Source organism: Danio rerio, chromosome 25 (assembly GCF_049306965.1).
Source record: "Danio rerio strain Tuebingen ecotype United States chromosome 25, GRCz12tu, whole genome shotgun sequence".
Classification (NCBI taxonomy): Eukaryota; Metazoa; Chordata; class Actinopteri; order Cypriniformes; family Danionidae; genus Danio; species Danio rerio.
In genome coordinates, this window is record NC_133200.1 from 37,470,092 (window position 1) to 37,489,704 (window position 19,613).

The 19,613-nt window shown below is 35.6% G+C and overlaps 1 protein-coding gene across 1 annotated transcript in view; it reads left to right on the top strand.

Annotated features, from left to right (window-relative positions):
- The window catches only part of spire2 (spire-type actin nucleation factor 2), a 64,115-nt gene extending 48,542 nt beyond the window's left edge, over positions 1-15,573 (top strand). Inside the window, exons 13-16 of the mRNA NM_001007342.2 lie at positions 13,555-13,622; positions 13,697-13,724; positions 14,448-14,539; positions 15,104-15,573. Coding sequence (NP_001007343.2) covers positions 13,555-13,622; positions 13,697-13,724; positions 14,448-14,539; positions 15,104-15,341 — 426 coding nt within the window. The 3' untranslated portion in view covers positions 15,342-15,573. The remainder of the gene's footprint in view (positions 1-13,554; positions 13,623-13,696; positions 13,725-14,447; positions 14,540-15,103) is intronic.
- The last annotated feature ends 4,040 nt before the right edge of the window (positions 15,574-19,613 follow it).

Here is a 19,613-nt window from a genome sequence, read left to right on the forward strand (position 1 = left end):
ACAATATAATCTTAATGGTCCAGGATCAACAATAGTGAATTTAAAATCTTAATGGTCCAGGATCAACAATATAATCTTGATGGTCCAGGATCAACATTAGTCAATTTATAATCTTGATGGTCCACGATCAACAATGTAATCTTGATGGACCAGGATCAACAATAGTGAATTTATAATCTTGATGGTCCAGGATCAACAATAGTGAATTTAAAATCTTGATGGTCCAGGATCAACAATGTAATCTTGATGGTCAAGGATCAACAATATAATCTTGATGGTCCAGGATCAACAATAGTGAATTTATAATATTGATGGTCCAGGATCAACAATATAATCTTAATGGTCCAGGATCAACAATATAATCTTAATGGTCCAGGATCAACAATATAATCTTAATGGTCCAGGATCAACAATATAATCTTAATGGTCCAGGATCAACAATAGTGAATTTAACATCTTGATGGTACAGGATCAACAATAGTGAATTTATAATCTTGATGGTCCAGGATTAACAATAGTGAATTTATAATCTTGATGGTCCAGGATCAACAATAGTGAATTTAAAATCTTGATGGTCCAGGATCAACAATAGTGAATTTAAAATCTTGATGGTCCAGGATCAACAATGTAATCTTGATGGTCCAGGATCAACAATAGTGAATTTATAATATTGATGGTCCAGGATCAACAATATAATCTTAATGGTCCAGGATCAACAATAGTGAATTTAAAATCTTGATGGTCCAGGATCAACAATATAATCTTGATGGTCCAGGATTAACATTAGTCAATTTATAATCTTGATGGTCCAGGATCAACATTAGTCAATTTATAATCTTGATGGTCAAGGATCAACAATAGTGAATTTATAATCTTGATGGTCCAGGATCAACAATGTAATCTTGATGGTCAAGGATCAACAATATAATCTTGATGGTCCAGGATCAACAATAGTGAATTTATAATATTGATGGTCCAGGATCAACAATATAATCTTAATGGTCCAGGATCAACAATATAATCTTAATGGTCCAGGATCAACAATAGTGAATTTAAAATCTTGATGGTACAGGATCAACAATAGTGAATTTAAAATCTTGATGGTCCAGGATTAACAATAGTGAATTTATAATCTTGATGGTCCAGGATCAACAATAGTGAATTTAAAATCTTGATGGTCCAGGATCAACAATATAATCTTAATGGTCCAGGATCAACAATAGTGAATTTAAAATCTTGATGGTCCAGGATCAACAATATAATCTTAATGGTCCAGGATCAACAATAGTGAATTTAAAATCTTGATGGTCCAGGATCAACAATAGTGAGTTTAAAATCTTGATGGTACAGGATTAACAATAGTGAATTTAAAATCTTGATGGTCCAGGATCAACAATATAATCTTAATGGTCCAGGATCAACAATAGTGAGTTTAAAATCTTGATGGTCCAGGATTAACAATAGTGAGTTTATAATCTTGATGGTCCAGGATCAACAATAGTGAATTTAAAATCTTGATGGTCCAGGATCAACAATATAATCTTGATGGTCCAGGATCAACAATAGTGAATTTATAATCTTGATGGTCCAGGATCAACATTAGTCAATTTATAATCTTGATGGACCAGGATCAACAATAGTGAATTTATAATCTTGATGGTACAGGATTAACAATAGTGAATTTAAAATCTTGATGGTCCAGGATCAACAATATAATCTTAATGGTCCAGGATCAACAATAGTGAGTTTAAAATCTTGATGGTCCAGGATTAACAATAGTGAGTTTATAATCTTGATGGTCCAGGATCAACAATAGTGAATTTAAAATCTTGATGGTCCAGGATCAACAATATAATCTTGATGGTCCAGGATCAACAATAGTGAATTTATAATCTTGATGGTCCAGGATCAACATTAGTCAATTTATAATCTTGATGGACCAGGATCAACAATAGTGAATTTATAATCTTGATGGTACAGGATCAACAATAGTGAATTTAAAATCTTGATGGTCCAGGATTAACAATAGTGAATTTATAATCTTGATGGTCCAGGATTAACAATAGTGAATTTATAATCTTGATGGTCCAGGATCAACAATAGTGAATTTAAAATCTTGATGGTCCAGGATCAACAATATAATCTTAATGGTCCAGGATCAAAAATAGTGAATTTAAAATCTTGATGGTCCAGGATCAACAATAGTGAATTTAAAATCTTGATGGTCCAGGATCAACAATGTAATCTTGATGGTCCAGGATCAACAATAGTGAATTTATAATATTGATGGTCCAGGATCAACAATATAATCTTAATGGTCCAGGATCAACAATATAATCTTAATGGTCCAGGATCAACAATATAATCTTAATGGTCCAGGATCAACAATAGTGAATTTAAAATCTTGATGGTCCAGGATCAACAATATAATCTTGATGGTCCAGGATTAACATTAGTCAATTTATAATCTTGATGGTCCAGGATCAACATTAGTCAATTTATAATCTTGATGGTCCAGGATCAACAATAGTGAATTTAAAATCTTGATGGTCCAGGATCAACAATGTAATCTTGATGGTCAAGGATCAACAATAGTGAATTTATAATCTTGATGGTCCAGGATCAACAATAGTGAATTTAAAATCTTGATGGTCCAGGATCAACAATGTAATCTTGATGGTCCAGGATCAACAATATAATCTTGATGGTCCAGGATCGACAATAGTGAATTTATAATATTGATGGTCCAGGATCAACAATATAATCTTAATGGTCCAGGATCAACAATATAATCTTAATGGTCCAGGATCAACAATATAATCTTAATGGTCCAGGATCAACAATAGTGAATTTAAAATCTTGATGGTACAGGATCAACAATAGTGAATTTAAAATCTTGATGGTCCAGGATTAACAATAGTGAATTTATAATCTTGATGGTCCAGGATCAACAATAGTGAATTTAAAATCTTGATGGTACAGGATCAACAATAGTGAATTTAAAATCTTGATGGTCCAGGATTAACAATAGTGAATTTATAATCTTGATGGTCCAGGATCAACAATAGTGAATTTAAAATCTTGATGGTCCAGGATCAACAATATAATCTTAATGGTCCAGGATCAACAATAGTGAATTTAAAATCTTGATGGTCCAGGATCAACAATAGTGAGTTTAAAATCTTGATGGTCCAGGATTAACAATAGTGAATTTATAATCTTGATGGTCCAGGATCAACAATAGTGAATTTAAAATCTTGATGGTCCAGGATCAACAATATAATCTTAATGGTCCAGGATCAACAATAGTGAATTTATAATCTTGATGGTCCAGGATCAACAATATAATCTTAATGGTCCAGGATCAACAATAGTGAATTTAAAATCTTGATGGTCCAGGATCAACATTAGTCAATTTATAATCTTGATGGACCAGGATCAACAATAGTGAATTTATAATCTTGATGGTCCAGGATCAACAATATAATCTTGATGGTCCAGGATCAACAATAGTGAATTTATAATCTTGATGGTCCAGGATCAACAATATAATCTTGATGGTCCAGGATCAACAATATAATCTTGATGGTCCAGGATCAACAATAGTGAATTTAAAATCTTGATGGTCCAGGATCAACAATAGTGAATTTATAATCTTGATGGTCCAGGATCAACATTAGTCAACTTATAATCTTGATGGACCAGGATCAACAATAGTGAATTTATAATCTTGATGGTCCAGGATCAACAATAGTGAATTTAAAATCTTGATGGTTCAGGATTAACAATAGTGAATTTAAAATCTTGATGGTCCAGGATCAACAATGTAATCTTGGTGGTCCACGATCAACATTAGTGAATTTATAATCTTGATGGTCCAGGATCAACAATATAATCTTGATGGTCCAGGATCAACAATAGTGAATTTAAAATCTTGATGGTTCAGGATCAACATTAGTGAATTTAAAATCTTGATGGTCCAGGATCAACAATAGTGAATTTAAAATCTTGATGGTCCAGGATCAACAATAGTGAATTTAAAATCTTGATGGTTCAGGATCAACATTTAGTGAATTTATAATCTTGATGGTCCAGGATTAACAATAGTGAATTTATAATCTTGATGGTCCAGGATCAACAATAGTGAATTTAAAATCTTAATGGTCCAGGATCAACAATATAATCTTAATGGTCCAGGATCAACAATAGTGAATTTAAAATCTTGATGGTCCAGGATCAACAATATAATCTTAATGGTCCAGGATCAACAATAGTGAATTTAAAATCTTGATGGTCCAGGATCAACAATAGTGAGTTTAAAATCTTGATGGTCCAGGATTAACAATAGTGAATTTATAATCTTGATGGTCCAGGATCAACAATAGTGAATTTAAAATCTTGATGGTCCAGGATCAACAATATAATCTTGATGGTCCAGGATCAACAATAGTGAATTTATAATCTTGATGGTCCAGGATCAACAATATAATCTTGATGGTCCAGGATCGACAATAGTGAATTTATAATATTGATGGTCCAGGATCAACAATATAATCTTAATGGTCCAGGATCAACAATATAATCTTAATGGTCCAGGATCAACAATATAATCTTAATGGTCCAGGATCAACAATAGTGAATTTAAAATCTTGATGGTACAGGATCAACAATAGTGAATTTAAAATCTTGATGGTCCAGGATTAACAATAGTGAATTTATAATCTTGATGGTCCAGGATCAACAATAGTGAATTTAAAATCTTGATGGTACAGGATCAACAATAGTGAATTTAAAATCTTGATGGTCCAGGATTAACAATAGTGAATTTATAATCTTGATGGTCCAGGATCAACAATAGTGAATTTAAAATCTTGATGGTCCAGGATCAACAATATAATCTTAATGGTCCAGGATCAACAATAGTGAATTTAAAATCTTGATGGTCCAGGATCAACAATAGTGAGTTTAAAATCTTGATGGTCCAGGATCAACAATATAATCTTAATGGTCCAGGATCAACAATAGTGAATTTATAATCTTGATGGTCCAGGATCAACAATATAATCTTAATGGTCCAGGATCAACAATAGTGAATTTAAAATCTTGATGGTCCAGGATCAACATTAGTCAATTTATAATCTTGATGGACCAGGATCAACAATAGTGAATTTATAATCTTGATGGTCCAGGATCAACAATATAATCTTGATGGTCCAGGATCAACAATAGTGAATTTATAATCTTGATGGTCCAGGATCAACAATATAATCTTGATGGTCCAGGATCAACAATATAATCTTGATGGTCCAGGATCAACAATAGTGAATTTAAAATCTTGATGGTCCAGGATCAACAATAGTGAATTTATAATCTTGATGGTCCAGGATCAACATTAGTCAACTTATAATCTTGATGGACCAGGATCAACAATAGTGAATTTATAATCTTGATGGTCCAGGATCAACAATAGTGAATTTAAAATCTTGATGGTTCAGGATTAACAATAGTGAATTTAAAATCTTGATGGTCCAGGATCAACAATGTAATCTTGGTGGTCCACGATCAACATTAGTGAATTTATAATCTTGATGGTCCAGGATCAACAATATAATCTTGATGGTCCAGGATCAACAATAGTGAATTTAAAATCTTGATGGTTCAGGATCAACATTAGTGAATTTAAAATCTTGATGGTCCAGGATCAACAATAGTGAATTTAAAATCTTGATGGTCCAGGATCAACAATAGTGAATTTAAAATCTTGATGGTTCAGGATCAACATTTAGTGAATTTATAATCTTGATGGTCCAGGATTAACAATAGTGAATTTATAATCTTGATGGTCCAGGATCAACAATAGTGAATTTAAAATCTTAATGGTCCAGGATCAACAATATAATCTTAATGGTCCAGGATCAACAATAGTGAATTTAAAATCTTGATGGTCCAGGATCAACAATATAATCTTAATGGTCCAGGATCAACAATAGTGAATTTAAAATCTTGATGGTCCAGGATCAACAATAGTGAGTTTAAAATCTTGATGGTCCAGGATTAACAATAGTGAATTTATAATCTTGATGGTCCAGGATCAACAATAGTGAATTTAAAATCTTGATGGTCCAGGATCAACAATATAATCTTGATGGTCCAGGATCAACAATAGTGAATTTATAATCTTGATGGTCCAGGATCAACATTAGTCAATTTATAATCTTGATGGACCAGGATCAACAATAGTGAATTTATAATCTTGATGGTACAGGATCAACAATAGTGAATTTAAAATCTTGATGGTCCAGGATTAACAATAGTGAATTTAAAATCTTGATGGTCCAGGATCAACAATAGTGAATTTAAAATCTTGATGGTCCAGGATCAACAATAGTGAATTTAAAATCTTGATGGTCCAGGATCAACAATGTAATCTTGATGGTCCAGGATCAACAATAGTGAATTTATAATATTGATGGTCCAGGATCAACAATATAATCTTAATGGTCCAGGATCAACAATATAATCTTAATGGTCCAGGATCAACAATAGTGAATTTAAAATCTTGATGGTCCAGGATCAACAATATAATCTTGATGGTCCAGGATTAACATTAGTCAATTTATAATCTTGATGGTCCAGGATCAACATTAGTCAATTTATAATCTTGATGGTCCAGGATCAACATTAGTCAATTTATAATCTTGATGGTCCAGGATCAACAATGTAATCTTGATGGTCAAGGATCAACAATAGTGAATTTATAATCTTGATGGTCCAGGATCAACAATAGTGAATTTAAAATCTTGATGGTCCAGGATCAACAATGTAATCTTGATGGTCAAGGATCAACAATATAATCTTGATGGTCCAGGATCAACAATATAATCTTAATGGTCCAGGATCAACAATATAATCTTAATGGTCCAGGATCAACAATATAATCTTAATGGTCCAGGATCAACAATAGTGAATTTATAATCTTAATGGTCCAGGATCAACAATAGTGAATTTAAAATCTTGATGGTACAGGATCAACAATAGTGAATTTAAAATCTTGATGGTCCAGGATTAACAATAGTGAATTTATAATCTTGATGGTCCAGGATTAACAATAGTGAATTTAAAATCTTGATGGTCCAGGATCAACAATATAATCTTAATGGTCCAGGATCAACAATAGTGAATTTAAAATCTTGATGGTCCAGGATCAACAATATAATCTTAATGGTCCAGGATCAACAATAGTGAATTTAAAATCTTGATGGTACAGGATCAACAATAGTGAGTTTAAAATCTTGATGGTCCAGGATTAACAATAGTGAATTTATAATCTTGATGGTCCAGGATCAACAATAGTGAATTTAAAATCTTGATGGTCCAGGATCAAAAATATAATCTTGATGGTCCAGGATCAACAATAGTGAATTTAAAATCTTGATGGTCCAGGATCAACAATATAATCTTAATGGTCCAGGATCAACAATAGTGAATTTATAATCTTGATGGTCCAGGATCAACAATATAATCTTAATGGTCCAGGATCAACAATAGTGAATTTAAAATCTTGATGGTCCAGGATCAACATTAGTCAATTTATAATCTTGATGGACCAGGATCAACAATAGTGAATTTATAATCTTGATGGTCCAGGATCAACAATAGTGAATTTATAATCTTGATGGTCCAGGATCAAAATTATAATCTTGATGGTCCAGGATCAACAATAGTGAATTTATAATCTTGATGGTCCAGGATCAACAATATAATCTTGATGGTCCAGGATCAACAATATAATCTTGATGGTCCAGGATCAACAATAGTGAATTTAAAATCTTGATGGTCCAGGATCAACTATATAATCTTGATGGTCCAGGATCAACAATAGTGAATTTATAATCTTGATGGTCCAGGATCAACATTAGTCAACTTATAATCTTGATGGACCAGGATCAACAATAGTGAATTTATAATCTTGATGGTCCAGGATCAACAATAGTGAATTTAAAATCTTGATGGTTCAGGATTAACAATAGTGAATTTAAAATCTTGATGGTTCAGGATCAACATTAGTGAATTTATAATCTTGATGGTCCAGGATCAACATTAGTCAACTTATAATCTTGATGGACCAGGATCAACAATAGTGAATTTATAATCTTGATGGTCCAGGATCAACATTAGTCAACTTATAATCTTGATGGACCAGGATCAACAATAGTGAATTTATAATCTTGATGGTCCAGGATCAACAATAGTGAATTTAAAATCTTGATGGTTCAGGATTAACAATAGTGAATTTAAAATCTTGATGGTCCAGGATCAACAATGTAATCTTGGTGGTCCACGATCAACATTAGTGAATTTATAATCTTGATGGTCCAGGATCAACAATAGTGAATTTAAAATCTTGATGGTTCAGGATCAACATTAGTCAATTTAAAATCTTGATGGTCCAGGATCAACAATAGTGAATTTATAATCTTGATGGTCCAGGATCAACAATAGTGAATTTATAATCTTGATGGTCCAGGATCAACAATATAATCTTGATGGTTCAGGATTAACAATAGTGAATTTAAAATCTTGATGGTCCAGGATCAACAATGTAATCTTGATGGTCCAGGATCAACTAATCTTGATGGTCCAGGATCAACAATGTAATCTTGATGGTCCAGGATCAACAATAGTGAATTTAAAATCTTGATGGTCCAGGATCAACAATAGTGAATTTAAAATCTTGATGGTCCAGGATCAACAATAGTGAATTTAAAATCTTGATGGTTCAGGATCAACAATGTAATCTTGATGGTCCAGGATCAACAATAGTGAATTTATAATCTTGATGGTCCAGGATCAACAATGTAATCTTGATGGTCCAGGATCAACAATAGTGAATTTATAATCTTGATGGTCCAGGATCAACAATGTAATCTTGATGGTCCAGGATCAACAATAGTGAATTTATAATCTTGATGGTCCAGGATCAACAATAGTGAATTTATAATCTTGATGGTCCAGGATCAACATTAGTCAACTTATAATCTTGATGGACCAGGATCAACAATAGTGAATTTATAATCTTGATGGTCCAGGATCAACATTAGTCAACTTATAATCTTGATGGACCAGGATCAACAATAGTGAATTTATAATCTTGATGGTCCAGGATCAACAATGTAATCTTGATGGTCCAGGATCAACTAATCTTGATGGTCCAGGATCAACAATGTAATCTTGATGGTCCAGGATCAACAATAGTGAATTTAAAATCTTGATGGTCCAGGATCAACAATAGTGAATTTAAAATCTTGATGGTCCAGGATCAACATTAGTCAATTTATAATCTTGATGGTCCAGGATCAACAATGTAATCTTGATGGTCCAGGATCAACAATAGTGAATTTAAAATCTTGATGGTCCAGGATCAACAATAGTGAATTTAAAATCTTGATGGTTCAGGATCAACATTTAGTGAATTTATAATCTTGATGGTCCAGGATCAACAATAGTGAATTTATAATCTTGATGGTCCAGGATCAACAATATAATCTTGATGGTCCAGGATCAACAATAGTGAATTTATAATCTTGATGGTCCAGGATCAACAATGTAATCTTGATGGTCCAGGATCAACATTAGTCAACTTATCTTGATGGACCAGGATCAACAATAGTGAATTTATAATCTTGATGGTCCAGGATCAACAATGTAATCTTGATGGTCCAGGATCAACATTAGTCAACTTATCTTGATGGACCAGGATCAACAATAGTGAATTTATAATCTTGATGGTCCAGGATCAACAATGTAATCTTGATGGTCCAGGATCAACATTAGTCAACTTATCTTGATGGACCAGGATCAACAATAGTGAATTTATAATCTTGATGGTCCAGGATCAACAATAGTGAATTTAAAATCTTGATGGTCCAGGATCAACAATGTAATCTTGATGGTCCAGGATCAACAATATAATCTTGATGGTCCAGGATCAACATTAGTGAATTTATAAACTTGATGGTCCAGGATCAACAATAGTGAATTTAAAATCTTGATGGTTCAGGATCAACATTAGTGAATTTATAATCTTGATGGTCCAGGATCAACAATATAATCTTGATGGTCCAGGATCAACAATAGTGAATTTATAATCTTGATGGTCCAGGATCAACTAATCTTGATGGTCCAGGATCAAGAATATAATCTTGATGGTCCAGGATCAACAATAGTGAATTTAAAATCTTGATGGTCCAGGATCAACAATAGTGAATTTAAAATCTTGATGGTCCAGGATCAACAATGTAATCTTGATGGTCCAGGATCAACAATATAATCTTGATGGTCCAGGATCAACAATAGTGAATTTAAAATCTTGATGGTCCAGGATCAACAATAGTGAATTTAAAATCTTGATGGTCCAGGATCAACAATAGTGAATTTAAAATCTTGATGGTCCAGGATCAACAATGTAATCTTGATGGTCCAGGATCAACAATGTAATCTTGATGGTCCAGGATCAACATTGTAATCTTGATGGTCCAGGATCAACAATGTAATCTTGATGGTCCAGGATCAACAATGTAATCTTGATGGTCCAGGATCAACAATGTAATCTTGATGGTCCAGGATCAACAATGTAATCTTGATGGTCCAGGATCAACAATAGTGAATTTAAAATCTTGATGGTCCAGGATCAACAATAGTGAATTTAAAATCTTGATGGTTCAGGATCAACATTTAGTGAATTTATAATCTTGATGGTCCAGGATCAACAATAGTGAATTTATAATCTTGATGGTCCAGGATCAACAATATAATCTTGATGGTCCAGGATCAACAATAGTGAATTTATAATCTTGATGGTCCAGGATCAACAATAGTGAATTTAAGATCTTGATGGTCCAGGATCAACAATATAATCTTGATGGTCCAGGATCAACATTAGTCAACTTATCTTGATGGACCAGGATCAACAATAGTGAATTTATAATCTTGATGGTCCAGGATCAACAATAGTGAATTTAAAATCTTGATGGTCCAGGATCAACAATGTAATCTTGATGGTCCAGGATCAACAATATAATCTTGATGGTCCAGGATCAACATTAGTGAATTTATAATCTTGATGGTCCAGGATCAACAATATAATCTTGATGGTCCAGGATCAACAATATAATCTTGATGGTCCAGGATCAACATTAGTGAATTTATAAACTTGATGGTCCAGGATCAACAATAGTGAATTTAAAATCTTGATGGTCCAGGATCAACAATAGTGAATTTAAAATCTTGATGGTCCAGGATCAACAATGTAATCTTGATGGTCCAGGATCAACAATATAATCTTGATGGTCCAGGATCAACAATAGTGAATTTAAAATCTTGATGGTCCAGGATCAACAATAGTGAATTTAAAATCTTGATGGTCCAGGATCAACAATAGTGAATTTAAAATCTTGATGGTCCAGGATCAACAATGTAATCTTGATGGTCCAGGATCAACATTAGTCAACTTATAATCTTGATGGACCAGGATCAACAATAGTGAATTTATAATCTTGATGGTCCAGGATCAACAATGTAATCTTGATGGTCCAGGATCAACAATAGTGAATTTAAAATCTTGATGGTTCAGGATCAACAATAGTGAATTTATAATCTTGATGGTCCAGGATCAACAATAGTGAATTTAAAATCTTGATGGTCCAGGATCAACAATAGTGAATTTATAATCTTGATGGTCCAGGATCAACAATAGTGAATTTATAATCTTGATGGTCCAGGATCAACAATAGTGAATTTATAATCTTGATGGTCCAGGATCAACAATAGTGAATTTATAATCTTGATGGTCCAGGATCAACAATGTAATCTTGATGGTCCAGGATCAACATTAGTGAATTTAGAAACTTGATGGTCCAGGCTCAACAATAGTGAATTTATAATCTTGATGGTCCAGGATCAACAATAGTGAATTTAAAATCTTGATGGTCCAGGATCAACATTAGTCAATTTATAATCTTGATGGTCCAGGATCAACATTGTAATCTTGATGGTCCAGGATCAACATTGTAATCTTGATGGTCCAGGATCAACAATGTAATCTTGATGGTCCAGGATCAACAATGTAATCTTGATGGTCCAGGATCAACAATGTAATCTTGATGGTCCAGGATCAACAATGTAATCTTGATGGTCCAGGATCAACAATGTAATCTTGATGGTCCAGGATCAACATTGTAATCTTGATGGTCCAGGATCAACATTGTAATCTTGATGGTCCAGGATCAACAATGTAATCTTGATGGTCCAGGATCAACAATGTAATCTTGATGGTCCAGGATCAACAATGTAATCTTGATGGTCCAGGATCAACAATGTAATGTTGATGGTGCAGGATCAACAATGTAATCTTGATGGTCCAGGATCAACAATGTAATCTTGATGGTCCAGGATCAACATTAGTGAATTTATAATCTTGATGGTCCAGGATCAACAATGTAATCTTGATGGTCCAGGATCAACAATGTAATCTTGATGGTCCAGGATCAACAATAGTGAATTTATAATCTTGATGGTCCATGATCAACAATAGTGAATTTATAATCTTGATGGTCCAGGATCAACATTAGTCAATTTATAATCTTGATGGTCCAGAATCAACAATATAATCTTGACGGTCCAGGATCAACATTAGTCAATTTATAATCTTGATGGTCCAGGATCAACTAATCTTGATGGTCCAGGATCAACAATAGTGAATTTATAATCTTGATGGTCCAGGATCAACAATATAATCTTGATGGTCCAGGATCAACAATATAATCTTGATGGTCCAGGATCATCAATATGATCTTGATGGACCAGGATCAACAATAGTGAATTTATAATCTTGATGGTCCAGGATCAACATTAGTGAATTTAGAAACTTGATGGTCCATGATCAACAATAGTGAATTTATAATCTTGATGGTCCAGGATCAACAATAGTGAATTTAAAATCTTGATGGTCCAGGATCAACATTAGTCAATTTATAATCTTGATGGTCCAGGATCAACTAATCTTGATGGTCCAGGATCAACAATATAATCTTGATGGTCCAGGATCAACAATAGTGAATTTATAATCTTGATGGTCCAGGATCAACAATATAATCTTGATGGTCCAGGATCAACATTAGTGAATTTATAATCTTGATGGTCCAGGATCAACAATATAATCTTGATGGTCCAGGATCAACAATATAATCTTGATGGTCCAGGATCAACAATATAATCTTGATGGTCCAGGATCAACAATATAATCTTGATGGTCCAGGATCAACAATATAATCTTGATGGTCCAGGATCAACAATTTAATCTTGATGGTCCAGGATCAACATTAGTTAATTTATTATCTTGATTGTCCAGGATCAATAATAGTGAATTTATAATCTTGTTTATCTTACATAAGACACTTAATTTACTTAATGTTTTTGAGCCTTGAGCTTTAGACTTTGCACCTAGATCATTAAAATAGAGCCCTTAGTCTTAGTTTTGTTCATTTATTTTCTCAGATATGCTGCTGCTGCCGAGTAAAGTTCCCGCTGTTCTCTTGGCCGTCCACCTGCCTCCTGTGTAAAAGGTCTTGGGTTTATTTTTCAAATTTTTAGATTCACTGTTTTGAACATTCAGTTCATGTGTGTTTTTCTGTTTTAGGTCTGTCTGTAGCTCTTGCAGTGCAAAGGTAATACAATAGTTTACTTCATATATCACTTAAAGAGATAGTTCACCAAAAATGAGTATGTACTCCCTATATACTCTTCCTCAAATGGTTATTAACCATTATGAGTTTTGTTTTGTTTCTATTTAACACAAAAGGAGATTTTTTTGAAGAATGTTGGAAACCTGACTTCCATAGCATTTGTTTTTCCTGCAATGGAAGTCAGTGGTTAGAGGTTTCCAACATTCTTCAAATTGTCTTTTGTGTTCAACTGAATAAAGAAGCTCATGAAGGAATGATGGAACAAGTGGATGATGAGTAAATGATGACAGAATATTCAGTTTTGGGTTTACTGTCTCTTAAAATCAACCACATCAAGGCATTTTTTTACATTAACAATATGTTTCAGAGTTTGTCTTTTTATGTTATAATGAAAACTACTTCAAAACCATGGCCAGCAAGTGGATTTTTCTTCAGGGAACAGATTTTAACTCCCATATAATAGAGTATGATTGAAAGCACAGCCAATGATACAGTATCAGCAACCAATGACATCCTGTGATAGTTATTATTTATTTACCATGCATGATTATATGGCTTTTCTACCTTTTGAGGGCCGCTGTTCACGACTTCTTGTTTAAAATTGTTTGCATTATTCTACTACTCTTAGTTTGATCAGATTTAGATTAGATTAGATATATTCTGTTACTCTTAAAATGATTGAGATTTGTTTTGTGCCTTTACCAGATGAAGATTCCCTACAAAAAGATGGCCCACATTCCAGTGTACACTGTGGGATTTCACAGCAGCGCGAAGAGCCACAAGAGTGAAGTCTATAAGTGAGTAAATAAATGCTGAGGTCTTTCCCAGAGATGGGTTGTTGCTGGAAGGGCATCCGCTGCGTAAAATCATGCTGGATGAATGAATGAACAAGAAAATGAATGAATGAATGAATGAATAATTCTGACTTCAGCTGTATATATTGTATTTATTTATTTTATACAATTACAGACGTTACAGGCTATTTTTGCACTGTCATTGATCTGCAGTTATAATCAACTCCTGTTCATAGAAAAGTTAGTAATAAACATTTATACACAAGTATTTATGTCTATAAAGTATCTGTTTTGTGAGAAGTGCTTCTCATATTATATGTGAGCAAAGCGTAAAGCTTTACTGTAGACACTTTCGTGAACGAGAATGATGTCGACTGAACTTTGTCATACACCATTGGCACCCTTTTGGCAGTGGAAACGCAAGGCTGATAAAGGTGATCCATACCGACCCGTACCTTACTGTACTGTACCACTCAGTGGAAACGGGCCATTAGACTGCAGAAAACACTAGCTGGAATTGTTAATGTGTGTGTGTGTGTGTGTGTGTGTGTGTGTGTTCGTTCGCAGGTCTCTGTGCTCTCTCTCCAGACACTCAGTGGAGGAAGAGTTTCCTCACCTGTACGCCGCAGGCTGCAACCTCAGAGATGTTTGCTCTGACTGCACCAGGTTTGTGGCCGATGTCATTTCCTCCAGCCGCCGGAGCCTGGACATCATCAACAACACACCCAAACGAAACAAACGGACACCCGCCACACGCTCGCAGCCCGCGTCACATCCACACGCTTCCTGCAGGACGAGCAAATGAATGTACGGACAGATGTCTTGATCGCAGCTTTAATGGCTGTTTTTCTCTTAGAAATGTTTGACAGTGTTGAGGCCTGTTCACGACCTGGTATGGAAGCTTGTTTACCCTACAATAAGGTAATTGTGAGCTCGCAGTTCTGGATTTTTCACAGCTGACTGTTTCTCTTAAGTTAAAGTTCTGACATTGTTACACAATTTAAAAGTCTTTCATACATTCGTTTTCTTTCAGCTTAGTCCCTTATTTATAAGGGGTCACCACAGCGGAATGAACCGCAAACTATTCCAGCATATGTTTTATGCAGCAGATGCACTTCCAGCTGCAACCCAGTAATGGGACACACAAAATTTGCACACACTCGTACACTATGGCCAATTTTAGCTTACCCAAAAATTTCCCAAGGTTCCATGATGTTTCTTTGATTAAATCCAGATTTTTAAAGTTGTGGTTTTCTTTTTGGATCACCCTGTATTACAGTTCAATAGTTTTTTTTCTTGCATTGCTTATTAATGTGAGTTTTTAGGCTCTTTCAATTCTGAATTTACTTCTCGTAGCTCTGAGGCAAAAACAAGCTTCCATACCAAGAATGATAACTATAACTAGTTTTAATAATCATTCTGAATTTATGAAAAAGATCAGCTTGCACTGCAACTAATACAATAACTACACATGAATATCAAACACTTTTTTCATCTGATGAATAAAAACACGGGCAGCCAATCAGATTCTGCTTCAATGACCTTGAGCATTTAAAGTGACAACTTAATCACTTATAAGCCTAACTCAGTTAGCCTCCACACCAGTGCACGATAGCATTTATTATAGTTGTTCCACAGCAGGGATGGGCAAACTCGGTCCTGGAGGGCCGGTGTCCCGCACAGTTTAGCTCCAACTCTAAGCAAACGCACCAGCTTATAGATTTCTAGTGATCTCAAAGACACTGATTAACATGTTCAGGTTTGTGTTTAATTAGTGTTGAAGCACAAGTCTGCAGGACACTGGGCCTCCAGGAGCGAGTTTGCCCACCCCTGTTCTACAGTATTGTTGTTTTTAGTTCATTAAAGTTTGAAATAAAATATTTTATAGTTTATTATCAATAAAGGTGACCTACATTGGCGTAGCGGACGGGCCTGCAGTTCACGCATCGCGGGGAGGGGCCCCACGTGATTAGGGGTCCCGCGTCGGTGCGTTTTTTTTTTTTTTTTTTTTAAATAATTGAAAATCCGGGAACCGCAATAATCAAACCCCTGGGAACAACTGGTCAGAACCAAAGTTCCCAGGTCTGTGTTCTCTGAACTCCTCTCAAACGGTGGACTACTTTATTCTGATTGCTAGCCGCCGAACCGCGTCATAGCTCATTACCATAAAGTTGATTTGATTTCAAGTCCTCCTCGATGCCCACACCGGAGAAGACGCGCCACACTGCTCCTCGCCACTGGTTCTCATTGAAATTGTATGACTTCCGGCTACTTTGATGCTTTCGCAGCTTGTTTGTAAATGTTACCTTGCGTTGTCACTCCACCCCGCCCCCTTTTCCCGCTCCTTAGTTTGTCATCGCTTCCCCGCGTTGTCACTCCACCCCATCCCCCTTTCCCGCTCCTCAATTTATGATCGCTTCCTCGTGTCGTCGCTCCACCTACTCTCCCTGTCCCCACAGTTTGTGATCGCCCCCTCCCCTCATGAGGGGACCCCGTTAGTGGTCCCTGCAGGGGGGCCCCCGCATTTTGCGCTACGCCACTGGTGACCTATTATGTTGCTTTTTTACAAGATTTAAAATGAGTCACTGATGTCCCAAGAGTGTGGCTGCGTCCGAAACCGCATACTTCCATACTATATAGTACGCTAAAATCAGTATGCGAGCCGACTAGTATGTCCGAATTCATAGAATTCGAAAATCAGTTGGCGAGAAGTACCTGGATGACTTACTACTTCCGGCGAGATTCTGGAGTGTGCATTCCATGCACGCTGCGCTATCCCAAAATGACCCGTTAAGAGAATTCATGAATGGAAGTGAGGCGACGCAACTGATGCAGGTAGGTCATGTGACCATGACAAAATGGCGGATGTAGTACGTCCGAATTCCATTCATACTTTCAAAATTCATACTGTATAAAATGTACCTTTCTAACGGCCGAGTAGTACGTTTACTTGCAAATGCAGTTCCTACTGAGTATTAGGCAGTTTCGGACGCAGCCTGTGTGTGCATGAAGTTTCAGCTCAAAGTACCACACAAATAACGATTTATAATGCTTTGAAATGGCCCCTTTTAAGATTTGATCCAAATTGTGGCATTTTTGGTGACTGTCTTTTTAAATGCAAATGAGATTGTGCTCTTTTCAGAAGAGGGCGGAGCCACGAATGCCTGTGTGTCAGCATAGTGGCAGATTCAACAACAAGACTGATGTAATATGCTAATGAGGGAGAGATTGAGTGGGTGGGGCTTTCCCCCTCATCATACAAAGGGAGAACATCAGTCAAAGTGTTTCTGCAGACTGTTTTTATTAAAGTTGATCATGAAAATTAAAATTAATAAATATTTACAAGTATAAGCTGGTTATATTAGCAGATTGTCACCACACAGTTGTGTTTAAACCCCTTATAAAAGTTATTTTTGCACAGTAGGTCCCCTTTAAAGTTGTAATATATACATAGCTTTATAGTTTTCATTCTGGATGTGAACAGGGCTTTTCAAGGATAGAGATGCGAATCACATATGAATTATTCATGCCTTATCACCCTCTCCCGCACTATGTACCTCTAACCACAACGTGAAGAAGGCTTATATAAAAGACAATCCTTTTTTCATCTTTTCCTTGATTCGAGCTTGAAAGTAATGCTATGTATCTGAGCCGTGCTAATAGGAGAGATCCTCATATAGTACATTAGTAAATGCATATTTAAAAGCTAATGTATTTTTAATGCTTTGGAGTTTGGTTTAGCATCGGAGTGTGATGTATTTATCTGGTTTGACTGATTAGTGAAGGTCGGAATGAAGCAGGTAACAGTGATCCAGTAATAAAGTGGCCTTCCCGTCCACAGCTCGAGCTCTTATTTTGTAAGGTCTGCAATAAAACCAATGCCACAAATCACTCTCCAGAGCATTTTTTCCATACTACAGATGCGGTTGGTGTGTTATATTTTGGTATTTTATTATGTACGTTGTTAATAGTGACTTCACTCACTGGCCACTTTATTAGGTACACCTTACTAGTACCAGGTTGGACCCCCTTTAACCTTCAGAATCGACACGGCACTGGAAATATTCTTAAGATTTTGCTCCATGTTGACATGATAGCATCATGAATGTGCAGATTTGTCAGCTGCACATCCATGATGCCAATCTCCCATTCCACCACATCCCAAAGCTGCTCTATTGAATTGAGATTTGGTGACTGGGGAGGCCATTTGAGTACAGTGAACTCATTGTCATGCAAGAAACCAGTCTGAGATGTTTGGCACTTAACGGCGTTCTTCTGCTGGAAGTAGCCATCAGAAGATGGGTACGCTGTGGTTATTAAGGGATGGACATGGTCAGCAACAATACTCAGGTAGGCTGTGGTGTTGACACGATGATTAATTGGTACTAATGGGCCCAAAGTGTGTCATGAAAACATCTCCCACACCATTACACCACCACCACCACCAGCCTGAACTGTTGATTTAAGGCAGGATGGATCCATGCTTTCATGTTGTTGAGGCCAAATTCTGACCCGACCATCTGAATGTCACAGCAGAAATGGAGACTCATCAGAGCAGGCAACGTTTCTCCAATCTTCTATTGTTTAATTTTGGTGACCCTGTGTGAATTGTAGCCTCAGTTTCCTGTTCGTAGCTGACAGGAGCGGCACCCGGTGTGTTTGTCTGCTGCTGTAGCCCATCCGCCTCAAGGTTGGACATGTTGTGTGTTCAGAGATACTTTTCTATCTCATGTTTCTTTGTTTATATTACAATTCTGAATTAGTTTTTTTCTTCTTCCTGCAATTCTGAATTTATTAATCATTTTGAGGAGTTCATAGGCTGTTTTTTTCAATTCTAAATTTTACAACAAAGATGTTTACATGACAGAAAAATAGCTGAAATTATGTTCTTATTTATTTATTTTACTTTGTGATGGTTGTTCCTGATGATCCTCAGTTGATTCATCAGTTTTCCCTCTTTTCCATATTCGTGCTATAAACATATTCACAAACGCTTACACAAAACTGTATTTTGAATACTCCCCCCCCTCCCCCCTCAAATTCAAAACAACACGACTACATTAATTAGTGTAAGGAA